Below are 20,809 nucleotides of genomic sequence, written 5' to 3'. Positions count from 1 at the left end.
TAAAAAAATGAAATATTTGGGAATTTGGTTATTCAAGAATCCAATAAAAATAGCAACGGTCAATTATAACCTAATATGGAAAAAAATCCAGAAGCAGATTAAAAATTGGAAGGGTAAAAAGTTAGGAAGAATGGCTAAGATTAGGGCTCTTAAGATGATGATAATACCAAAAATGATGTATTTGTTTCAGGTTCTACCTGGTAGTTTTCCTGAGGCAAAATTAAAAGAATGGGATAACAGACTAAATTTTTGGATTGAAGGAGATAAAAAACCCAGAATAAGGAAACACTGGCAGATTGCACAAGAGAAAGAGGGCGGGTGGGGCAGCCCAAGTCTAGTATTATATAGAAATGCATTTCAAATGGAAAGGTTAATGGAGCTACAGTTATGGGGGGAAAAGAAATGGGTACGAATAGAAAAAGAAATTAATAATATAAACAATAAAGAACTATTATTTAAAATTTGGAGTAGAATTGAAACCAGTACCTTAAGTGATCCTTTTAAAGCAGGTTTAGAAATATGGCTTAAATGGCAGAGGACAAGTGGAATAAAGGTATCCAGGCTATCAACGTTATATGTATTGAATATAGGGGATGACGTTAATCTAAATAGAATTATTAAAATATTAAATAGTAAAGGAATAACGAGAATTGAGCAATTATATGAGAAAGATGGAAGAGTTAGTAGAACTAGATTGGAATGGTGGATTGGTAAACAGAAATGGTTGCAGATTAATGCAATATGTACATACTTAAACAAAAGGGAGAATAAAGAAGCCTTCTTACGGGAAGAAAATAGTGTAGAAAAAATAATAAGTGAGAAGATAAATGAAAGTAAAGCACAAGCCGGTAGTATATATAGAATGCTATTACAAATGGAAGAAGAAGTAACAAAAAGTTTAACAAGATGTTGGCAGGATGATTTACAAATAGATGAAAGAGAAATGAAAGAAATAATAGAAAATATATACAAGATTAAAAATACGAGAGTTAGAGAGATGAGAAGAAAAATCTTACATAAATGGTACTACTGTATACACCTGCACAAATTGCACACTTACAGGGGAAAGAGAAGGGCATATGTTGGCATGGATGCCAGAAAAAAGGAATTTTTATGCATATGATCTGAAAGTGTGCAGAAATTCAGAAATTCTGGAATGTAATCCAGAATGAAATTAATAAAATGTTAAACATTAACTGGATTATTACAAAAGAAATAGCAATTTTAATCAAATATAGAGAATTAGGAGAATTTAAGGAAATAAAAACCGCAGCACTGGAAAGTGCTCAAGCGGTGATGGTATTAGGATGGAAAGATTCTACAAAATGGACATTACAAAATTGGTACTGGTATATGGTGGATCACATACATTTTGAAATTATGGAAATAAGATTAAATAATTTTGATAAGAATAAATTGGAGAAGCTGATGGTGCGATGGAACAAGGTAAAAGACTATATGTTAAGTAGAATCTGATGTAAATATGAAAAATAAATTGCAATCACTCTTTTAGTAATACTAGAACAAGATAGAGCCAAGGAATAATAGATAAACAATTAAATTTTTTTTTGAATCCTCTTGTATGGGTTGTGGGGGTGATGGGGGGGGTGTTGTTGTTAGGTGATGGGCACATGCACTGTGCACTGTTATATGTCTGTTGTATGTAAACTATTAAAAAACCAATAAAAATTTATTATAAAAAAAAAGAAAGAAAAGGATTTAGGGGTAGTGATTTCTGACAGTCTCAAAATGGGTGAGCAGTGCAGTCAGGCGGTAGGGAAAGCAAGTAGGATGCTTGGCTGCATAGCTAGAGGTATAACAAGCAGGAAGAGGGAGATTGTGATCCCGCTGTATAGAGCGCTGGTGAGACCCCATTTGGAATACTGTGTTCAGTTCTGGAGACCTCACCTACAAAAAGATATTGACAAAATTGAACGAGTCCAAAGACAGGCTACAAGAATGGTGGAAGGTCTTAAGCATAAAACGTATCAGGAAAGACTTAATGAACTCAATCTGTATAGTCTGGAGGACAGAAGGAAAAGGGGGGACATGATTGAAACATTTAAATATATGAAAGGGTTAAATAAGGTCCAGGAGGGAAGTGTTTTTAATAGGAAAGTGAACACAAGAACAAGGGGACACAATTTAAAGTTAGTTGGGGGAAAGATCAAAAGCAACATGAGAAAATATTATTTTACTGGAAGAGTAGTAGATTCTTGGAACAAACTTCCAGCAGACGTGGTAGATAAATCCACAGTAACTGAATTTAAACATGCCTGGGATAAACATATATCCATCCTAAGATAAAATACAGAAAATAGTATAAGGGCAGACTAGATGGACCATGAGGTCTTTTTCTGCCGTCAGACTTCTATGTTTCTACTTTGAATTGTGTCTGGAAACCAATCGGGAGCCAATACAGTCCGTGGAGTGATGGTAAAAAAAGGGCAGACCTGGGAAGGCCCATGACTGTTCAAGTGGCTGCATTTTGCACAATTTGTAGTTTCCAAACAGTCTTCAAAGGTAGAGAGCATTGCAGTAGTCGAACCTCGAGGTAATAAGGGCATGAGCAACTGTGAGTACAGACTCCCTGTCCAAATAGGGCCGCAACTGGTGCCCCAGGCAGACCTGGGAAACCCCACCACCACCACAGTCAAAAAATGATGGACTAAGGTCAGCTGCGGATCGAGGAGGCCGCCCAAGTTGCAGGCCCTCTCTGAAGGAGTCAAAAGCTTCCCTGCTAAAGTAATGGATGGACATATGGATGTGTCCTTGAGAACCCACAGCTATTCCATCTTGTCAGGGTTGAGTCTGAACCTGTTAATACCCATCCAGACCCTAACAGTCTCCAGACACCAACACATTACTTTCACTGCTTCACTGAGTGGACACGGGATGGAAATGTATAACTGAGTGTCCTCAGCATACTGGTGGCAACTCACCCCGTGCCCTCGGATGATCTCACCCAGTGGTTTCATGTAGATATTAAACAGCAGGGGGGAGAAGACAACCCCTGAGGTACTCCACAAGAGAGGTACCTAGGAGTCAACCTCTGCCCCCCTGCTAACTCCAACTGCGACCGGCCAGAGAGGTAGGAGGAGAATCACTGTAAAATGGTGCCTCCCACTCCCAGCTTCTCCAGCTGGCGCAGAAGGATACCATAGTCAATGGTATCAAAAGCCATTGAGAAGTCAAGAGGCACCAGGATAGAGGATAAACACCTATCCTGGGCCTGCCAGAGATCATCCATCAGACCAACCAAAGCAGTTTCCATGCTGAAGCTGGACCTGAATCCTGACTGTTGAGGGCTCAGATAATCAGCTTCATCCATGGGCCGTTGGAGCTGGAGCAACACCACCTTCTCAACAATCTTCCCAATAAAGGGAAGGTTGGAGACTGCGCGATAGTTATTAAACAAAGCTGGGTCCAGGGAAGGCTTCTTAAGGAGAGGGCACACAAGTGCCTCCTTGTAGGGAGCCGGAAAGGACCCCTCCTTCAAGGAAGCGTTGTCAATCTTCTGGACCCAGCTCCGTGTCACTTCCCTGCTGGCCAAGACCAGCCAGGAGGGACACGGATCCAGTAAGCAGGTGACGGAACTCACAGCTCCCTTGGCCTTGTCCATTTCATCAGGTGTTACCAGGTCAAACTCCTCCCACACAACAGGACTAAGACAAGCCCCTGTCACCTCGACTGACTCTGTCGGCCAACACTGCATTCCAATTTGAGTCAAGGTCTGCCCAGATCTGAGCGATTTTATCCGTGAAAAACCTATTAAAAGTCCTCAACACTATCCTGCAAGGGTTTGTCAACACCTCCCCACCCCACCCCCAGTTAAAAAGGGAGCGATTTTACCCTGAAGTGGGTGGGTGGGATTCCATGGATGCAATCAGGGTGGAATCCCTGTATCTTGACAAGTATTTTTTTCATCAAAGACTGAATTTCGACAGAATGATTTTCTTAAGTACCAATTGTTTAATTGTTGAGACAATATGGTAGAAAAGCTTCATTACTGCTCTGGTTTCTTGGTACATCCTTAGAGTTAACCTTTGTTGCAGTCATACTTTCATGTCCCACAAAGCCTGCTTTCCATTCCCTTAAGTAGAAAAGATGAACTGCCTAGAGGCATTTTTCATTTTGGTGATGAATGAGATTCCAATCACCTGAGGTTTGCTGATTATTTTGAGAACACAAAATATGCCTGGCTAAATAACAGTAGACTTTGTTTATACAGTGTTCCCTCAATTTTCGCGGGTTCGAACTTCGCAGATAGCCTATACCACGGTTTTTAAAAAAATATTAATTAAAAAATACTTTGTGGGGGTTTCCCTATACCACGGTTTTTCCCACACGATGACATCATACGTCATCGCCAAACTAATAATTTTTGCAAATAAATACCGTATATACTCGAGTATAAGCCGACCCGAGTATAAGCCGAGGCACCAGTTTTTGCCACAAAAACTTGGGAAAACTTATTGACCCGAGTATAAGCCGAGGTTAGAAAATGCAGTGGCTACTGGTAACTTATAAAAATGGAAACCAATAAAATTACATTAATTGAGACATCAGTAGATTAAATGTTTTAGAATATTTATTTTAAAGAAAACCAAAATTAGCTCTGTAAATTTAAAAGAGGGTAAATGAAAGCAATCTGGTAATAACAATAAAGTAAAAAGTAAAAAAAGTAGCTCAATCAGCAACCAAGCTAAAACCTATTTCTAAACCTAACCCAGGGGTCTTTAAACTTGACAGTTTTAAGACTAGTGGACTTCAACTCCCAGAATTCCTGCACCAGCCATGCTACCTCAGGAGTGGGAGTTGAAGTCCACAAGCCTTAATCTTTCCAGGTTTGAAGACTTGCATTTGTAACCCTAACCCAGGGGTCTTTAAACTTGACAGTTTTAAGACTAGTGGACTTCAACTCCCAGAATTCCTGCACCAGCCATGCTACTTCAGGAGTAGGAGTTGAAATCCACAAGCCCTAATTTTTCCAGGTTTGAAGACTCTTGCATTTCTAACCCTAACCCAGGGCTCTTTAAACTTGACAGTTTTAAGACTAGTGGACTTCAACTCCCAGAATTCCTGCACCAGCCATGCTACTTCAGGAGTAGGAGTTGAAGTCCACAAGCCCTAATTTTTCCAGGTTTGAAGACTCTTGCATTTCTAACCCTAACCCAGGGCTCTTTAAACTTGAGTTTTTAGAAGCCTGGAGAGAGTTCATGCTGTTTCCCTCCCCCCCCCCTTTAGCTTGCTGGCTGGCTCGTTGGCTTGATCTCCCACTCCTGATCTTCCCTCCTCCTCGTCTCCCTTTATTGCCCCATGTGTTGTGCAGGGAAGCAGATTTACTAAAGAGATCCACTTGGGACCGCAACAGGGAAAGGAGGAGGTGGAGAGCCAGAATAGCCCACAGCTGCGTGGGAGGAGGAGGAAAGGAAAGAGCTGCCCTCCTTCCCTACTAAGTGGATCTCTTTAACAAATCTGCTTCTCTCTCCGGCTGGAGGCTTCTAAAGCCTGGAGAGAGTTCATGCCCTCCCGGTCCCTCCCACCCTTTAGCTTGCTGGTTCTCTCCTCCGCCTCCCTTTATTGCCCCATGTGCTGTGCAGGGAAGCAGATTTGCTAAAGAGATCCACTTGGGACGCAACAGGGAAATGAGGCGAGGAGAGCCAAAATAGCCTACAACCACGGGGGAGGAGGAGGAAAGGAAAGAGCTGCCCTCCTCCTCCTTCTCCTCCTTAAATCTGCTTCTCTCTCCGGCTGGAGGCTTCTAAAGCCTGGAGAGAGTTCATGCCGTCGCCGTCCTCCCCGTTTAGCTTGCTGGCTGGGCGCCCTCTTGTGGTGATTCGGCGCCCTCTTGTGGTGACTCGAGTATAAGCCGAGGTCGGGTTTTTCAGCCCATTTTGGGGGCTGAAAAACTCGGCTTATACTCGAGTATATACGGTAACAAAAAAAATATTGTTAATAAATAATTATGTTTATAAATATCAGGATCACTAAGTGTCTTATTCAATGGTGAGTACCAGTAATAATGGTGAGTAAATGGTTGTTAAGGGAATGGGAAAGGGTAATTTAGGGGTTTAAAGTGTTAAGGGAAGGCTTGTGATACTGTCCATAGCCAAAAATGGTGTATTTACTTCCGCATCTCTACTTCACGGAAATTCAACTTTTGCGGGCGGTCTTGGAGCGCATCCCCCGCAGAAATCGAGGGAACACTGTACTCCCTATAATTTCAAGTGAAAGTTCAATTGCTAATCTAAAGCCTTCTTGATTTTTTTGTAAAACTTTAATGAACTAAGTATCAATATTGATTTTTCATAAAATTGTTCATTATAATTAGCAAACTAGAAAAATTCCCATTTTTTCACATTTTCCAGACATCATTTCATTACACTGATTCTGAATCTTTCCTTTATTTATTTATTTATTTATTTATTTATTTATTTATTTATTTATTTATTTATTTATTTATTTATTACTTAGATTTGTATGCCGCCCCTCTCCGAAGACTCGGGGCGGCTCACAACACGTGGAAACAAATCATAAATAATCTGACAATTTAAAATATTTAAAGATTTAAAAAAGACCCCATATACTAACAGACATACACACAAGCATACCATATATAAATTAAACATGCCCAGGGGGAGATACACCATGATTGTCAAACTCAAGGTACAGGGACTGCATCCAGCCTGGAGGGTGTATAAATCTAGACTGCAGGGCCACCCTGGAAAAAGTGAAGGACCAGCTCATAGTGCCCCTGCCAGTGAAAACGGGTTCCCGAGCTCTTTTTAGCTGTGACAGCCTGCTGAAATCCTCTGCCAGAAATCCTCTGCTTTACACCCTTGTTAATCTTCCCTCTTAATTTCTAAGGGGTGGAATTGTGTCCTAGCATGAAAAAAGGTATTACAGTGTTCCCTCGTTTTTCGCGGGGATGCGTTCCAAGACCGCCCGCAAAAGTTGAATTTCCGCAAAGTAGAGATGCGGAAGTAAATACACTATTTTTGGCTATGAACAATATCACAAGCCTTCCCTTAACACTTTAAACCCCTAAATTGCAATTTTCCATTCCCTTAGTAACCATTTAGATTATTACTCGCCATGTTTATTTATTAAAGTTTATTTTAAAAAATATTTATTAAAGGCAGACGATGATATGATGTCATCGGGCAGGAAAAACCGTGGTATAGGGAAAAAACCCTATAATTAATTTTTTAATTAATTAATATTTAATTAATATTTTTGAAAAACCGTGGTATAGACATTTCACGAAGTTCGAACCCGCGAAAATCGAGGGAACACTGTACTTTGCTAATAACAATAAACTTGGGAGTTCATATTTATAACTGTAACAATAGCTAATCCAGCATGGGCCTTCTCACAGTACAGATTACCTTCTAAAGAGTGAGTAGGATCTTGTTTCAATAAAATACCCACAGATTTTTTTCCTTAGCTAAGATTCATAACATTTTAACATAACAATGTTGTTGCTAAATATCCTTGACACTACCATCCTTTTGTGTGTTGGAATTGGACTGGAAATTCAGAGATCATATGGCTAGGAGATTCAGCATGTGGTTTGCTATGGCTATTGAAACATCGAAGGATCAGCTCTGTTTGATAACTTGTGTAACCAGTCTCATGATCATGAAAAGGCATTATATTCTTTATGTACTTTGTGTGTTGTTCTTACAATGGAGCGCATACTATAACCCTCAATTTAATAAAGCTTTCTGAGAAATACTTTCTACTTGAGATTTTAGAAGTGTACACAGTAAGCATTTTAGAAAATATTTTAAAATAAAATGTCCATCTGGTAATTAAAGTAGAGTAAGAAAACATTTATAAAACAACTTTTCCAGGGAAAATAAAGGGAGAATTGTTAAACATTACACTGTAGAAATTGTGGGGGAGTGTTGATGCCGGTGATAGAGAGATGATACAAGACAATTTGCATTGGTCATACAGAATTGAACATGATTGAACAACAATCCAGACAGAATGAATATGCCAAATTCCTTTTTAACGACCCGAAACAACTTCCACTACCTAAGATTGAACTCAACTCTCCAAATGGAAAGCTAGTGTCTGTACCATTATGCCACTCAGAAAGAATGGATATAGATCCACCTTAATTTAAATCCTATTCCGTTGATTCAGTGAAGAAACCTCTGTTTATGGGATCCCATTGTTTCTGTTCAAAAAACCTCACTAATCTTCTGTTCTGGGTCTATTTGACCCGGACCGAAAAGTGTTCATTTTAGGTACTTATATTTGGTCTTTTTGAAAGCTTTTTTCACTTGGAAACTAGTTTGAACATTTCTGCACACAATGAAATGAAAATTGAACTGAAAAAAATGGATGCTTATTGGTTTATTTTGCTCATAAAAGGGCGCCCATGCTTATACTCAAATAGGCTTATACTCAAAAAATTTTAAAGTGAAAATGGTTGCAAGCAGCTGGGAGGAGAGGCCTTATTTCTGATTTAAAAACCCAATAAGTATCATTTTTTCAGTTCAATTTTCATATCATTGTGTGCAGAAATGTTCAGACTACCTTCCAGTGAAAAAAGTTCTCAAATTGACCAAACATAAGCACCTCAAATGAAGGATTTTCGGTCCGGGTCAGGGTGACCAGGGAACAGAATTTTAGGGACTTCTTTTTTCAGCAAGAAAGAAGCCCCCCACCCCCCAAAAAAATTCTCATAGAGAGAACCCTTGAAATGATGCAAAGTCATGAAATTTCAAGTTTTCAGATATGCAGGGAAAATTTTTTACAGGGTCTCAAACTTTGATTTTGGGTTTCACAGACCCGAACAGAACACCAGGGTTAAGAGTTGTCAATCTAATCTTACATAGCTTCTTCTCTGCTGACATTGAACTGCTACCAGAGCTTACAAAACATTTGTCAGACCAATTTTAGAATACAGTCACCTGTATGGAAACTGCATTGCATATCAGACATTAATATAATTGAGAGTGTCCAGAAATATTTCACAAGAAGAGTCCTTCACTCCTCCTCCCGCAACAAAATACCTTACCCACTGGACTTGAAATACTGAAATTAGATAATTTACAACTACTTTGCCTCTGAACTGATCTAACCATAGTTCACAAAATTATGTACCCAAATGTCTTTCCTGTTTACCTTCAACCGCAGCAACACACAAGCACGTAATAGATTCAAACTAAATTTAAGCCGCTCCAAACTAGACTGCAGAAAAAGCGACTTCAGCAATAGAATGATCAATGCCTGGAATTCACTACTTAACTCTGTTGTTTCTTTCTCAAACCCCAAAATCTTCAACCTTAGATTGTGTACAGTTGACCTCTCCCCTTTTCTAAGAGGTCTTTAAGAGGCCTGTCTAAGTGCATCATTGTGCCTACCACCCCTGTCCTACTGTCCTATTGTCTTCTTTTATCATTACTTTCTATGTTATGCTTATATAAACTACTATCCTATATTTGATTGACAAATAAGTAAGTAAATTTGGTATTTTCCAAATTAAAACTGTTCTGTGCAAAACCCTTGGAGCGAACCCACCAACTCAAAAGACCCTTATTTCATGGTAAAATCAAACTCTTTATTGATGAAGAACACAGTAACAAACAGATTTGAAATGGCACAGAAATGGAAGTTATTTCCCTCTCCGGAGCTAAGCATCAACAGAGTCTGGGAAAGGCACCAAACACAGCCTAACTGGAATTCCTTAGATAACAAGTTCATTTATGATTAAGCATATGAATCAGCTCACCAAGATCCCGAGCAAAAATCCTCCAGCAGAGAATGTCTTTTATTGAGGCAGAAATCATGGTTTTGAAGCCTGGTTCAAGCATGCCCCCACTTTACAACCTCTTCCATGAATGGCGTTGAAACCCTACACCCAAAATCCATTGCCTTTATACTGCCTGCAAGTGACATCACACCCCAAAGAGGCTAAGGCTGTAATACCTTTTACTATGCAACTCCTATCGCCTTGTCAGCAATCTCCTATAGCGAGGATCTATCCACTGACTATCCCCTCTAATGTCTTCCTCATCCTCCGACTAGGACCACTCCCCCATTGTCATATCAATCCCCTCTAGTGGTTCCTCAGGTTCACTCATGTTGTGGTTAGCTCTGGCCCAGCTCCTGCCACAAGGACTGTGGATGTGGGGGAGACATCCACATGCTGCAGGCCTGTTTTACCCCCAGTGGAATCTGATGATGAAGGCTCCTCTGACCAAGAAGACATGAATGACAGGGAGGAGGAGAGTGTGGCAGACGGTTCAGAAGGAGATCAATTATCTAGCTCCTCCTTGGATTCAGAACAACAGTTAATGATACATCCACGCATGTGGAGAGCGATGCATAGGCAACAACTGAGAGATTATTATCAAAGAAAATGAGGCCACCTGTGGTTGGGTGGGGCTGTGGTAATTAGTGAGGCTGCTATAAATAGCAGCCTGTGGGTTTGGCCATTGTGGAGGATTATCTGATCCTTGTGATTCATGACTGCTTTACTGACTTTGACTTTTTGTGTGCTGATTTCTCCCCGCTTTGAAACTAAACCAGAGCAAAGTGTGTTTCACTTTGTGAAAGAAGAAGGACTGTGAATTGCCTCACAGCTGCAAGCTAAGTATCACAGAACTGATAAGGGACTTGTACAAATTACCAGTTTGTTTGGAGACGAGTGCTCTTTGCTATACCAAAAGAGGGCTTGGTTTAAGTGAATTTCCATTATAAAGCACATTGTTTTGAATTTTCAAACGTATGTGTGTCTGAAATTTGTACCTGTGAATTTTTGAGAGGAGTCTACCAGAGAGCCCGACAGAACAACTCAGGTCACTTTCTCCCTCACTCTCACTTTCTGTATCAGCTGGCAACCCCCTGGTCCAGGGTATCCAGAGGGGCCTGGCTCCTCCTCAGAATATGACACGGCCTGAGGTAGACAAGGAACACTCACAACACCAACTAAAGCAAACAACCAATATTAGTTGTTGGGGTTTTTTTTTTAGTCTTTACTGTCTTCCACTGTCTTACTGAGAAGCAAATTTTGCCACAAAGCCATGGATCACTTAAAAGATTGTGACCTTTTTGTAGAGTGCCTCTTTGATAGAAACATAGAAGACTGACGGCAGAAAAAGACCTCATGGTCCATCTAGTCTGCCCTTATACTATTTCCTGTGTTTTATCTTAGGATGGATATATGTTTATCCCAGGCATGTTTAAATTCTGTTACTGTGGATTTACCAACCACGTCTGCTGGAAGTTTGTTCCAAGGATCTACTACTCTTTCAGTGAAATAATATTTCCTCACGTTGCTTTTGATCTTTCCCCCAACTAACTTCAGATTGTGTCCCCTTGTTCTTGTGTTCACTTTCCTATTAAAAACACTTCCCTCCTGAACCTTATTTAAACCTTTAACATATTTAAATGTTTCGATCATGTCCCCCCTTTTCCTTCTGTCCTCCAGACTATACAGATTAAGTTCATGAAGTCTTTCCTGATATGTTTTATGCCTAAGACCTTCCACCATTCTTGTAGCCCGTCTTTGGACCCGTTCAATTTTGTCAATATCTTTTTGTAGGTGAGGTCTCCAGAACTGAACCAGCGCTCTATATAAGGGGATCACAATCTCCCTCTTCCTGCTTGTTATACCTCTAGCTATGCAGCAAAGCATCCTACTTGCTTTTCCTACTGCCTGACCACACTGCTCGGGCAGTAGGAAAAGCAAGTAGGATGCTTGGCTGCATAGCTAGAAGATCTTTTGATCACAAAAGAAGGCTATCAATTCCTGACTTAAAAAATTATTTTTTAAAATAAAAGAAAAAAATAATGAGACAAGAAAAAAATCTCCAATGGCATGATCAAGGTGAGTGATCCTTCGTTTGAGTCAAGGGATCTTACTCATTTCTGCCCATTTTCTAGCCTCTTTCAATCCTGTAGCTGTTAGATAATTTAAAAAAAACCCCACCACCAAATATGGTATTGCTAGAGAAGCCCTGTTCTGCTACCTTCCTCAAATTTCATCTCTTCTAGCCCCAAGGAGCAAGCAATGAATCTTGTAGAAAATAATTGAAATGATTGAATTTATTCCCAAAGACATTGGGTTTTTCTGTTCTGTTTTTATTTAGGTCAAATGTGAGGTTAATTAACTAAGCTAGGGGTTCCTCCTCTGCCTTTTAAGGATGTGATGGACACAAGGTTACTTCCTTTTTGTTTCTGGTTTTCTCCCATCCCAATTATTTACCATTCAATGTTTAATCCTGCCTCTAAGGCAGTGTTTTTCAACCAGTGTGCCGTGGCACACTAGTGTGCCGCGAGACATGGTCAGGTGTGCCGCGAAGAAGGAAGCTCAGGTTCCGGTCTCGCAACTTTTTGCTTTGAGAGTGAGAGTGAGAAAGAGAGAGAAAGAAAGCGAGAGAGAGAGAGAGAAAGAGTGAGAGAGAGAGAAAGAAAGAGAGAAAGAAAAGAGAGAGAGAGAAAACAAGAGTGAGAGAGAAAGAAGGTAAGAGAGAGAAAGAAAAAGAAAGCAAGAGAGAGAGAAAAGGAGAGGAAGGGAGAGGGAGAGAGAAATGAGCAAAAAGGGGAGAAAAAAAGAGAAATGAGAAAATTATTGAGACAGAATGAGAGGAAAGAGAGAGAAACAAAAGAGAGAGAGAGAGAGAAGTGACTCTTGATTTAAAGCATATGATAAAAAGCACCCAAAGAATAAGAGAGAGAAAAACCCAGCCCTCACCTGTTTTGGGAAATGGTTCAAGAGTGTGTGTATACACACACACACACACACAAGGGTGGGGAGGAGACAGGGATGGAAAAAGAGAGGAGAGTGTCTTAGGGTGTCATTTTGTGTCATTTTGGTTGGTGGTGTGCCCCAGGATTTTGTAAATGTAAAAAATGTGCCGTGGCTCAAAAAAGGTTGAAAATCACTGCTCTAAGGCAATGTTCCCTGGTGTTGTTGTTTTTTAAAAAGTAATTTCCTGCTTCCCCCCACACTAGTAGAGAAGTAAAGGATTAGTATAGTGGAAGTGTGGAGTTTGGGGTAAAAAATATATCCAAAGGGAAGGAACAGAGTATTTTCCCAATGACATTTGGCCCCAAAGATCAAGCTGGGGTCATTTTAACCATTCTTTAGACACTTTTAAGATCTTTTAGCAATCTTGAGATAGAGGAATTTTCTCTTGTTTGTGTTATAAAGTGACCCTCCTCCTTCCATAACTTGCAAGGGAAGAAGGTCAGAGACGGAACTTAGATTTTGATTTGATTGTGTTTGTGTGTTCTTCTGGGTGGGCAAGTGCCCTGTAAAATAAACTCAGACCTTTGTGGAGAAAGGTTCTGTTTGTGTTGACCAGGACTTCCTTTGGTAATCTCCCCAGCACCACCACATGCTCTTTCCCCACTTGAAAAGACCCTCAGGTCTTGCTGTGAAAGACTTCCTTCCAGTATAATAATTGTCATTAGGGTAATTCCGGAGGGGGTGGGTTTTTCGTTTCCTGCTTTATTAGGGTGCACTGCCCCCTTCCTCCTGTTTAAAGCAGTTGAGGCTCAAGTTCATCAGCCTCTCCATATATCACAATTTCAGGCTTTTTTTCTTACAGGAATGGAAGGGATGTTTACAGGAAGGGAACCCTGCTGCTTCTACTGTTTTCCTGAACGCACCCAGAAATATTACAAGATGATTTTTTAAAAAATGCTTACAAAATGTTCGAAAACACCCAGCCCAGATTTGCTGGATTAGAAACTCTGTCGTCACAAGTCAAAAGGTTTTCCAGCCTTAATAGATGTAGATCCTACACAGCACAACTGAACAGCACAAAGTTAGGGTTAGTTATTTAAAGGAAAGTATCCAGCATTCACTGGCATCTGAAGTCACTCGTGTTGCTTTCTACATTTTCTTCTGGTCCCTTCTGATAGCTTGATACGTCACCATGCTTGGGTAATTTTGTCCTATATCACAGCAGTACAAAGCAACATTTATTTCTTTTTTCTCCTATAATTCTTATGGAACTTAATAGGGAAAAATGTTTTCAGTACTTTTTGTTCCCCAATGCAAGAATATTTTCAGGATAATTTTTGTATTGAGGTGTAGCGGTTTTCTATGTTTCTTAGCTAACAGGATGACCAAAGGATGGGCACGAATCAGTGGTGGGTTTCATTTACTTTTGCTTCTGGTTTGGGAATGGGAGTGCACAGGAGAGCACTAGGGCTTTGCAAGCACGAGACCCTTCTGTGCATGCACAGATGTTCTATGATGATGTTCTGCTGGCTGGGTGGAGCCTCCTGTCGCCGTTGCTACTGATTTGGCCGAACCAGTAGGAACCCACCATTGGTATTGTTCTGGTTTCTGGTAGAAGTTTAGTAATTACAAATAACTCTCATTAAATGCATCATTTCATGAATAAAGCAACTCCTTTTATTTCTCTGCTCTCCTGTATTTTCAACACATTCTAGGCATCACCCGGTCCATTATCTCTCTCTCAGCCGCATTCCTCACATTCCTTTTCCTGCTTCACTTAGACAAGATTTATTTCCTAACTACATCACTTTAAAAAAGACAGCAGCACTGACTAAATACAATACAAAATACTGGGCTTACTTTAGCGTGGGGAAAACACCTCCATATTTCTTTTCAGCAACGTTGAAACTCCATCCTTCTTCTCCACTAGCCCCCTCACGTGCCAAATACCTCACTACAATATTTAACCCATTCCTCTCCTTAATATCTTCTTCCAGACCTTTGCTCTCTACGTTTCTGAATTCTTCTGAATTTAGGATTAACCCAGCGTGCGTCTGATTCTCCCTCACTAGATCCTGAACTCATAGCTCCATCCTGTGGCTGGCCTCCCACCTGTTCTACTATCTGTAACCCTGGGGCCCCCACTACTTCATAAACACTATCTGAATCTGAGTCCTCAATATCTTCATCATCCTCCAACTGATCAAAAGTATGTACAACAGGTATGAATGTGCTGCCTTGGATTCTACAACTAACCTTTTTTTCTTTCAATTAAATCCCAAGGAAGATTTTACAAGAAAACTCTTTCACAAAAGGTGGAGCAGTGGGCCAAGGAAAAGCTATGTGAGCTGCAGGATTGTCTTCAGGATATGATCAGAACAGTAAAAATGGCAGTCGCAATGATGCAATCAAAGCTCACCCTATTTTTATGGGTATCATGTGATGAAATAAAAAACCCAGACAGAGCTTTAATCTCACTAATATCATGGGTTTCTTCTTGATTTTTTACTACAGGATGTGAACACCAATGATAATATTGCTATTTTGTCTCAATATTGAAAATAAATCCTTAAAACAAATCCGGTATTTTTAGAAGAAAAAGGGAAAATATTTGCCATCTGTTTTGGCTGACAATCCATTTCTTGGTCCTATAAATATTTTTTGTTTCTATAATTTAAAAAAGAAAAATTAGAAAAACAGTCCCAAGTTATAAAGTAAATATTTATATGTACAAAGACAGAGAAAGACAAAAACTAGTGAAACACCCATATACATTCCAATTTATATGAAAAACTGAACCACTTTTTGAAAAACCAATTACTTGTTTGGATTCATTTTAATCAGTCTTTTTTAAAATGGAGGATTTTGAATTCAGACTGATAGTTTCCAGTGTAGTGATAAACATCATGAATTGGATAAGATATACAGTAATGTGATCTTGAAATATAAAAAGAAAAATATTGATTTTTCTTGTCATACTCCATTAAATCACTAATTTAGAACAATAAACGTTAGGGACAACTACCTGAAAGCTTATCTATCCCATATTCACACACCATCTCTGAACATCTTTATTATATTCTCAGTGCTAAAGAAAAACTGTTTTATTGATATATGCACACATGGTCCAGGGCATTTTAAGAACTGTTGGGTTTTAGACATTTTACAATGTTTTAATATTTTAGGGTGTTTTTTTTAATGCACTGCATTGTTTTACTCCACCCTGCCAATTTTATTTCATGCATTCATTATAATTATATTGTGGTTTTATATGTTTGCTTCCTTGTGTACATTGTTCAGAATACTGCTGTTGCTAGGCAATCTAAAAATAGATTTAGCATAAGATATTTGGAAGAGAACTCAAAGATCATGCAAGTGACATGCAAAGGTTGTCCACCTCAATAAAATGTATCAATTATATTTTCAATAAGGTGTCCAATGTTTCTATTAAAGACTCATAAAATTGTGTTCAACCACTTTCTAGGCCGTCTGTTCTCTCTCTAACTATTAATATCCACCAAGATTTCCCCCTCTAATGTTTAGTCTGACCTCTTTTCTTGTATTTTGAGTCAGTTTCTTTGGATTGAACTTTCTGAAACTGAAAAAAATGTCTTCCATCTTGTCTTGACAGCCTATCAAATATTCCAAGATGGTTATCGCATAACCTCATAATTGTCTTTTCTCCAATTCTTTTGTTGAATTAAGCAGGCATTTTTCCTTTTTGTTTTTAGCATGAGTTTTAAACAAAGCAGCACTTTTTATTCCCATTATTTTAAAGTGAACTGTAATTGAAATGAAGATGCTGTATTGAGTGTGGCTTGGTTTCAGTTGCGCTAATCACCCATCCAGTTTGGAATTAAAGAGAAGATCTCTCTTCCTTCTACTTCAGGAAATTGATTTGTTGATTTCACCCTAGAATAGCCCTACAACCATAATTATGTATCAACTAACTGCTGCAGTTGAAGGGAGATTCTCAGAGTAACATATAGTGAGCCCTTACAAGTTGGTGATGACAGCTCAGGGCAGGACACTTAACCTTCGAAATAAATTCAGTCTTTTTTGTAGTTGCTAGTTGTGGCCAAGTTAATCTGCCTACAGTAAGCACATTAAACTTTTCCTATACAGTATGCTCTTTACATTGTCTTCAACTTTCCTGCTGTTTATTTACTCAGTTTTGTTTCTTTTTTAAAAGTTTTGTCTTATCAGAATTACAGGATTTTCATGATACAGAAGCTGATATAGATGGAAATAGACTTAGTTCATGTTCCATCAATTTTCCCTAAGCTGTAACAGGAAGGTGAAAAATACAGAATTTCATTTATAACCAGGCCCAATGTTTCCAAAATGACTGGTAACCTTGACTAGAATCCTACAGCTTGTTGAGTCTCAACCTGAAACGTTCTTATGTGCAAGAGAACATCTCGGTATTTCCCCTCCCCTCTACTATGTGACACAATTTGAAGTGGAAATCTACTCACAGTCACTTCAGCTTTCCAGGAGACTCTAAGAAAATTCCCCATTACTCTGAGACTTTCATTTATAAGGTCCAACTTCAGACCTTATCACTGAATGTGGCACCTATTAGGGATTGAGATGAAAGGGCTGATCACAGAATGAGACAAAATAAAGTAACATTTCAGTTGTTAAGTGAACCACGTAGTCATTAAGTGATCCCATTTTCCACCATTGACTTCGCTTTTCAGAAACCAACTAAGGTTATTCTTTATTAATTTATTCTTTATTATTATTATTCTTTATTATTGGTCATCTGTGACACACAAGCAATTTGTCTTTGGTACATATGCTCTCAGTGTACATAAAAGAAAAAGACACATTTGTCCAAGAATCAGGAGGTACAACACTTAACGATTGTCATAGGGGTCAAATAAGCAATGAGGAAACAATCGATATTAATAAAAAATCTTAAGGATATAAGCAACAAGTTACAGTCATAAGTTGGAGGAAATGGGTGATAGGAATGATGAGAAAAAGACTAGTAGTAATAGTAGTGCAGACTTAGTAAATAGTTTGACAGTGTTGAGGGAATTATTTGTTTAGCAGAGTAATGGCATTTGGGAAAAAACTGTTCTTGTGTCTAGTTGACTTGGTGTGCAGTGCTCTGTAGTGATGTTTTGAGGGTAGGAGTTGAAACAGTTTATGCCCAGGATGCGAAGGGTCAATAAATATTTTCCCCGCCCTCTTTTTGACTCCTGCAGTATACAGGTCCTTAATGGAAGGCAGGTTGGCAACAATTGTTTTTTTTCTGCAGTTCTGATTATCCTCTGAAGTCTGTGTCGGTCTTGATGGGTTGCAGAACCAAACCAGACAGTTATAGAGGTGCAGATGACAGACTCAATGATTACTCTGTAGAACTGTATCAGCAGCTCCTTGGACAGTTTGAGCATCCTGAATTGGCACAGAAAGAACATTCTTTGTTGTGCTTTTTTGATGACGTTTTTGATGTTAGGTGACCACTTTAGGTCTTGAGATATGATAGAACCTAGAAATTTGAAGGTCTCTACTTTTGATATTGTGTTGTCTAGTATTATGAAAAGTGGTAGGATGGGAGGGTTTCTCCTAAAGCCTGTCACCATTTCTATGGTTATGAGTGTGTTCAGTTCTATTATGACTTAAACTTTGTGAATTCTGCCTATGGTGGTGAATGCCTGTTTTGTTGATTGCAGAAAAAAAGGTGTGTGTGTGTGTGTGCGCGTGTGAAGATCATTGTTCCCAAATCTTCTAACCATCCCTTTTAAGCCCCTTTAACACATTGCAAACTCAATTATGCATGTTGGATTTGCAGTGTCTTGTGTGATTGGAACGGGTGCAGAAACCTGGGGGAAAAAAAACCGCCTGTGCAAAAATCACGACCAGAGGCAATGGGTCAGGGAACCCACAAATCCGCCGCCTGCCTTCCTCCCTTCTCAGTTTTAAAGCGGTTCTGCAGCTCGGGTCCTTGTGCCGTTCCCAGAATGACGCCCGCAGGAACAACAGCAGGGGGCGGCACAACAAACAGCCTGATTCCTTCAGAGAAGCGCGGCTGGCTCGAACTTTTGGAAACGAATGGCTTTGCACCTCCCTCGCCAAGTTTTTGCCCGGCGGGCGGCGCGCACGCAAAGCGAGACGGTGGGACGGCGGCTGCGGCCAGAGATAGCCCTCCGAGGCTTGAAGCGGCGGAGGCGGCTTCCAATTCTGGCCAGCTGCTTCAGACTCAGGAGAAAGAAAGGAACGAAGCGAGGGAGACGCTGCCAGGAGGATGTGGAGGCGGCGGCGTACGTTGCCATCGCTGCCGACTTCGTCCGCTTGGTGCAGGCGCTGCGCGGCAAGCGACAGCGCTGTCCTCTCGCTGCTTTTGCTGCTGGCGGGGCCGTTGAGTGCCTTCAACCTGGACGAAGAGAAGGTCACCGTCTACAGCGGTCCAGATGGCAGTTACTTCGGTTACGCGCTGGATTTTTACAGCCCTGCACCGAATGCGTAAGTACGGTCCTCTTCGATGGGCGCGAGAATTGCCTTGCTTGTTTTCCCTTGGAAATTTGCAGGAGGAGAATGGATGTCGGCCGTTGCGATTCATCGAGGCAAGTCATAGCACAAATGAGCCCCGGGACATTCGAGTTTAGATCGGTTCGGAGCCGACACTTACTTTTTTCCAGCTCCATCCTAGACGTGGCTCCATTCTCAAGAAAGTGCCAATGAAGTCGTATTCTGACCGCGCAACGCACAGAACTGCGCAGGTTTTCCCGGAAACAATTCCCTTGTTAGACAGATTTCCAAATAAGTGTTCGTGGCCATAGAAAATGCAGACCTGCATAATTGGCTTTCCGCATGGTGGGATTCAATGGTAGAAAAGTAGACATTGGGTTGTTAATGGTGGTTCCATAAATTAAAATAGTGGGGTTTCTGGAAAAAAATGTTTTAATAGAAGATGACTAGTGGGTTTGCATCCCATCCACACAATCTTCATCTTTAGCCTATAGTGCCAGATAATGTAATGAATACAGTGGTACCCCTTCTTAAGAACTTAATTCATTCCGTGGCCAGGTTCTTAAGTAGAAAAGTTTGTAAGTAGAAGCAATTTTTCCCATAGGAATCAATGTAAAAGCAAATAATGTGTGAAAACCCTTTAGGAAAGAAATAAAAGCTCGGAATTTGGGTGGGAAAAGGAGGAGGAAGAAGAGGAGGACAGTTGCTGCCAAAGGAAGAAGGTGAGGTGAGGAGAATAAAAAAAAATCCAAAACTTTTAGGCTTAAAAAAAAAAAGAAGGACTCTGAGGCAGTGAGGAGGAGCATGTGCCTCTCATGTCTCTTATACACTGCGCCAGAGAGAAACCCAGGGGGAATGGCAAGAAACTGGCTGGGCCTTCATGCCGCTGTCAAATTTCCTGGAAGTATCTTGAACACCCGGTTCTTATCTAGAATAGTGCTTACGTAGAGTACCACTGTACTCTGATAATTGTGAATTTTAAGAACAGCAACAAAATATATGCAAATCCATCACTTCCTGTATTTTCACTAAACTCTACTTGTATGGTAAGTTATGGATTTGTGGAGGAATCGCCTATGGACCCTTCTTGCTCTAGAAAAGATTGAATTAATAATGATTTCAGTAAAGTCAGAAAACTCCATAATACTGTTTATAGCTAAGTGGGAAAGTTATAGAGGAACACATAGAAATGAGCTACTGGATCTGATGTTCAATTGCCACTTCAAGCTCTACTTGAGAATTCAGGCTAGTTCAGTTTTTCCCAAAAATGCACTGGCTCCCTAGTTTCCAAAGATCTGACCAAATTTTCCAGCCACATGACTGGGAATTTTGTAAAATGTAGTCCCCTCCCATTTGGAGGTAACCCAGATTCAACCTAGAGACCTCATATCCATACTGTACATTTTACCTATAAAGTTTTCATAGTTAACAGTTTATCAATACTTTATATGATTTAAAGAAGAACATTAAAGAGACATAGATTGCTTCTGTTTCACCCAGGAGTGAAATGCTACCAGTTCGGCCCTAATAGCGGCGTGCACTGGTGATTCAGAGAACCGAAAGCGGTGGCAGCGTGGGGCTCCACCCGTTCACCCAGATGCCGCCAGAGGGTGA

At 40.2% G+C, this 20,809-nt stretch overlaps 1 protein-coding gene across 1 annotated transcript in view; it reads left to right on the top strand.

Annotated features, from left to right (window-relative positions):
* The first annotated feature begins 18,900 nt into the window (after positions 1-18,900).
* Positions 18,901-20,809, top strand: part of ITGA8 (integrin subunit alpha 8) — a 171,601-nt gene continuing 169,692 nt past the window's right edge. Inside the window, exon 1 of the mRNA XM_070767084.1 lies at positions 18,901-19,189. Coding sequence (XP_070623185.1) covers positions 18,972-19,189 — 218 coding nt within the window. The 5' untranslated portion in view covers positions 18,901-18,971. The remainder of the gene's footprint in view (positions 19,190-20,809) is intronic.

The sequence above is a fragment of the Erythrolamprus reginae genome, chromosome Z (genome assembly GCF_031021105.1).
Source record: "Erythrolamprus reginae isolate rEryReg1 chromosome Z, rEryReg1.hap1, whole genome shotgun sequence".
Lineage (NCBI taxonomy): Eukaryota > Metazoa > Chordata > Lepidosauria > Squamata > Dipsadidae > Erythrolamprus > Erythrolamprus reginae.
Note: the sequence above shows the minus strand (reverse complement) of the source record. Positions and strands in the feature narration are given on the sequence as shown.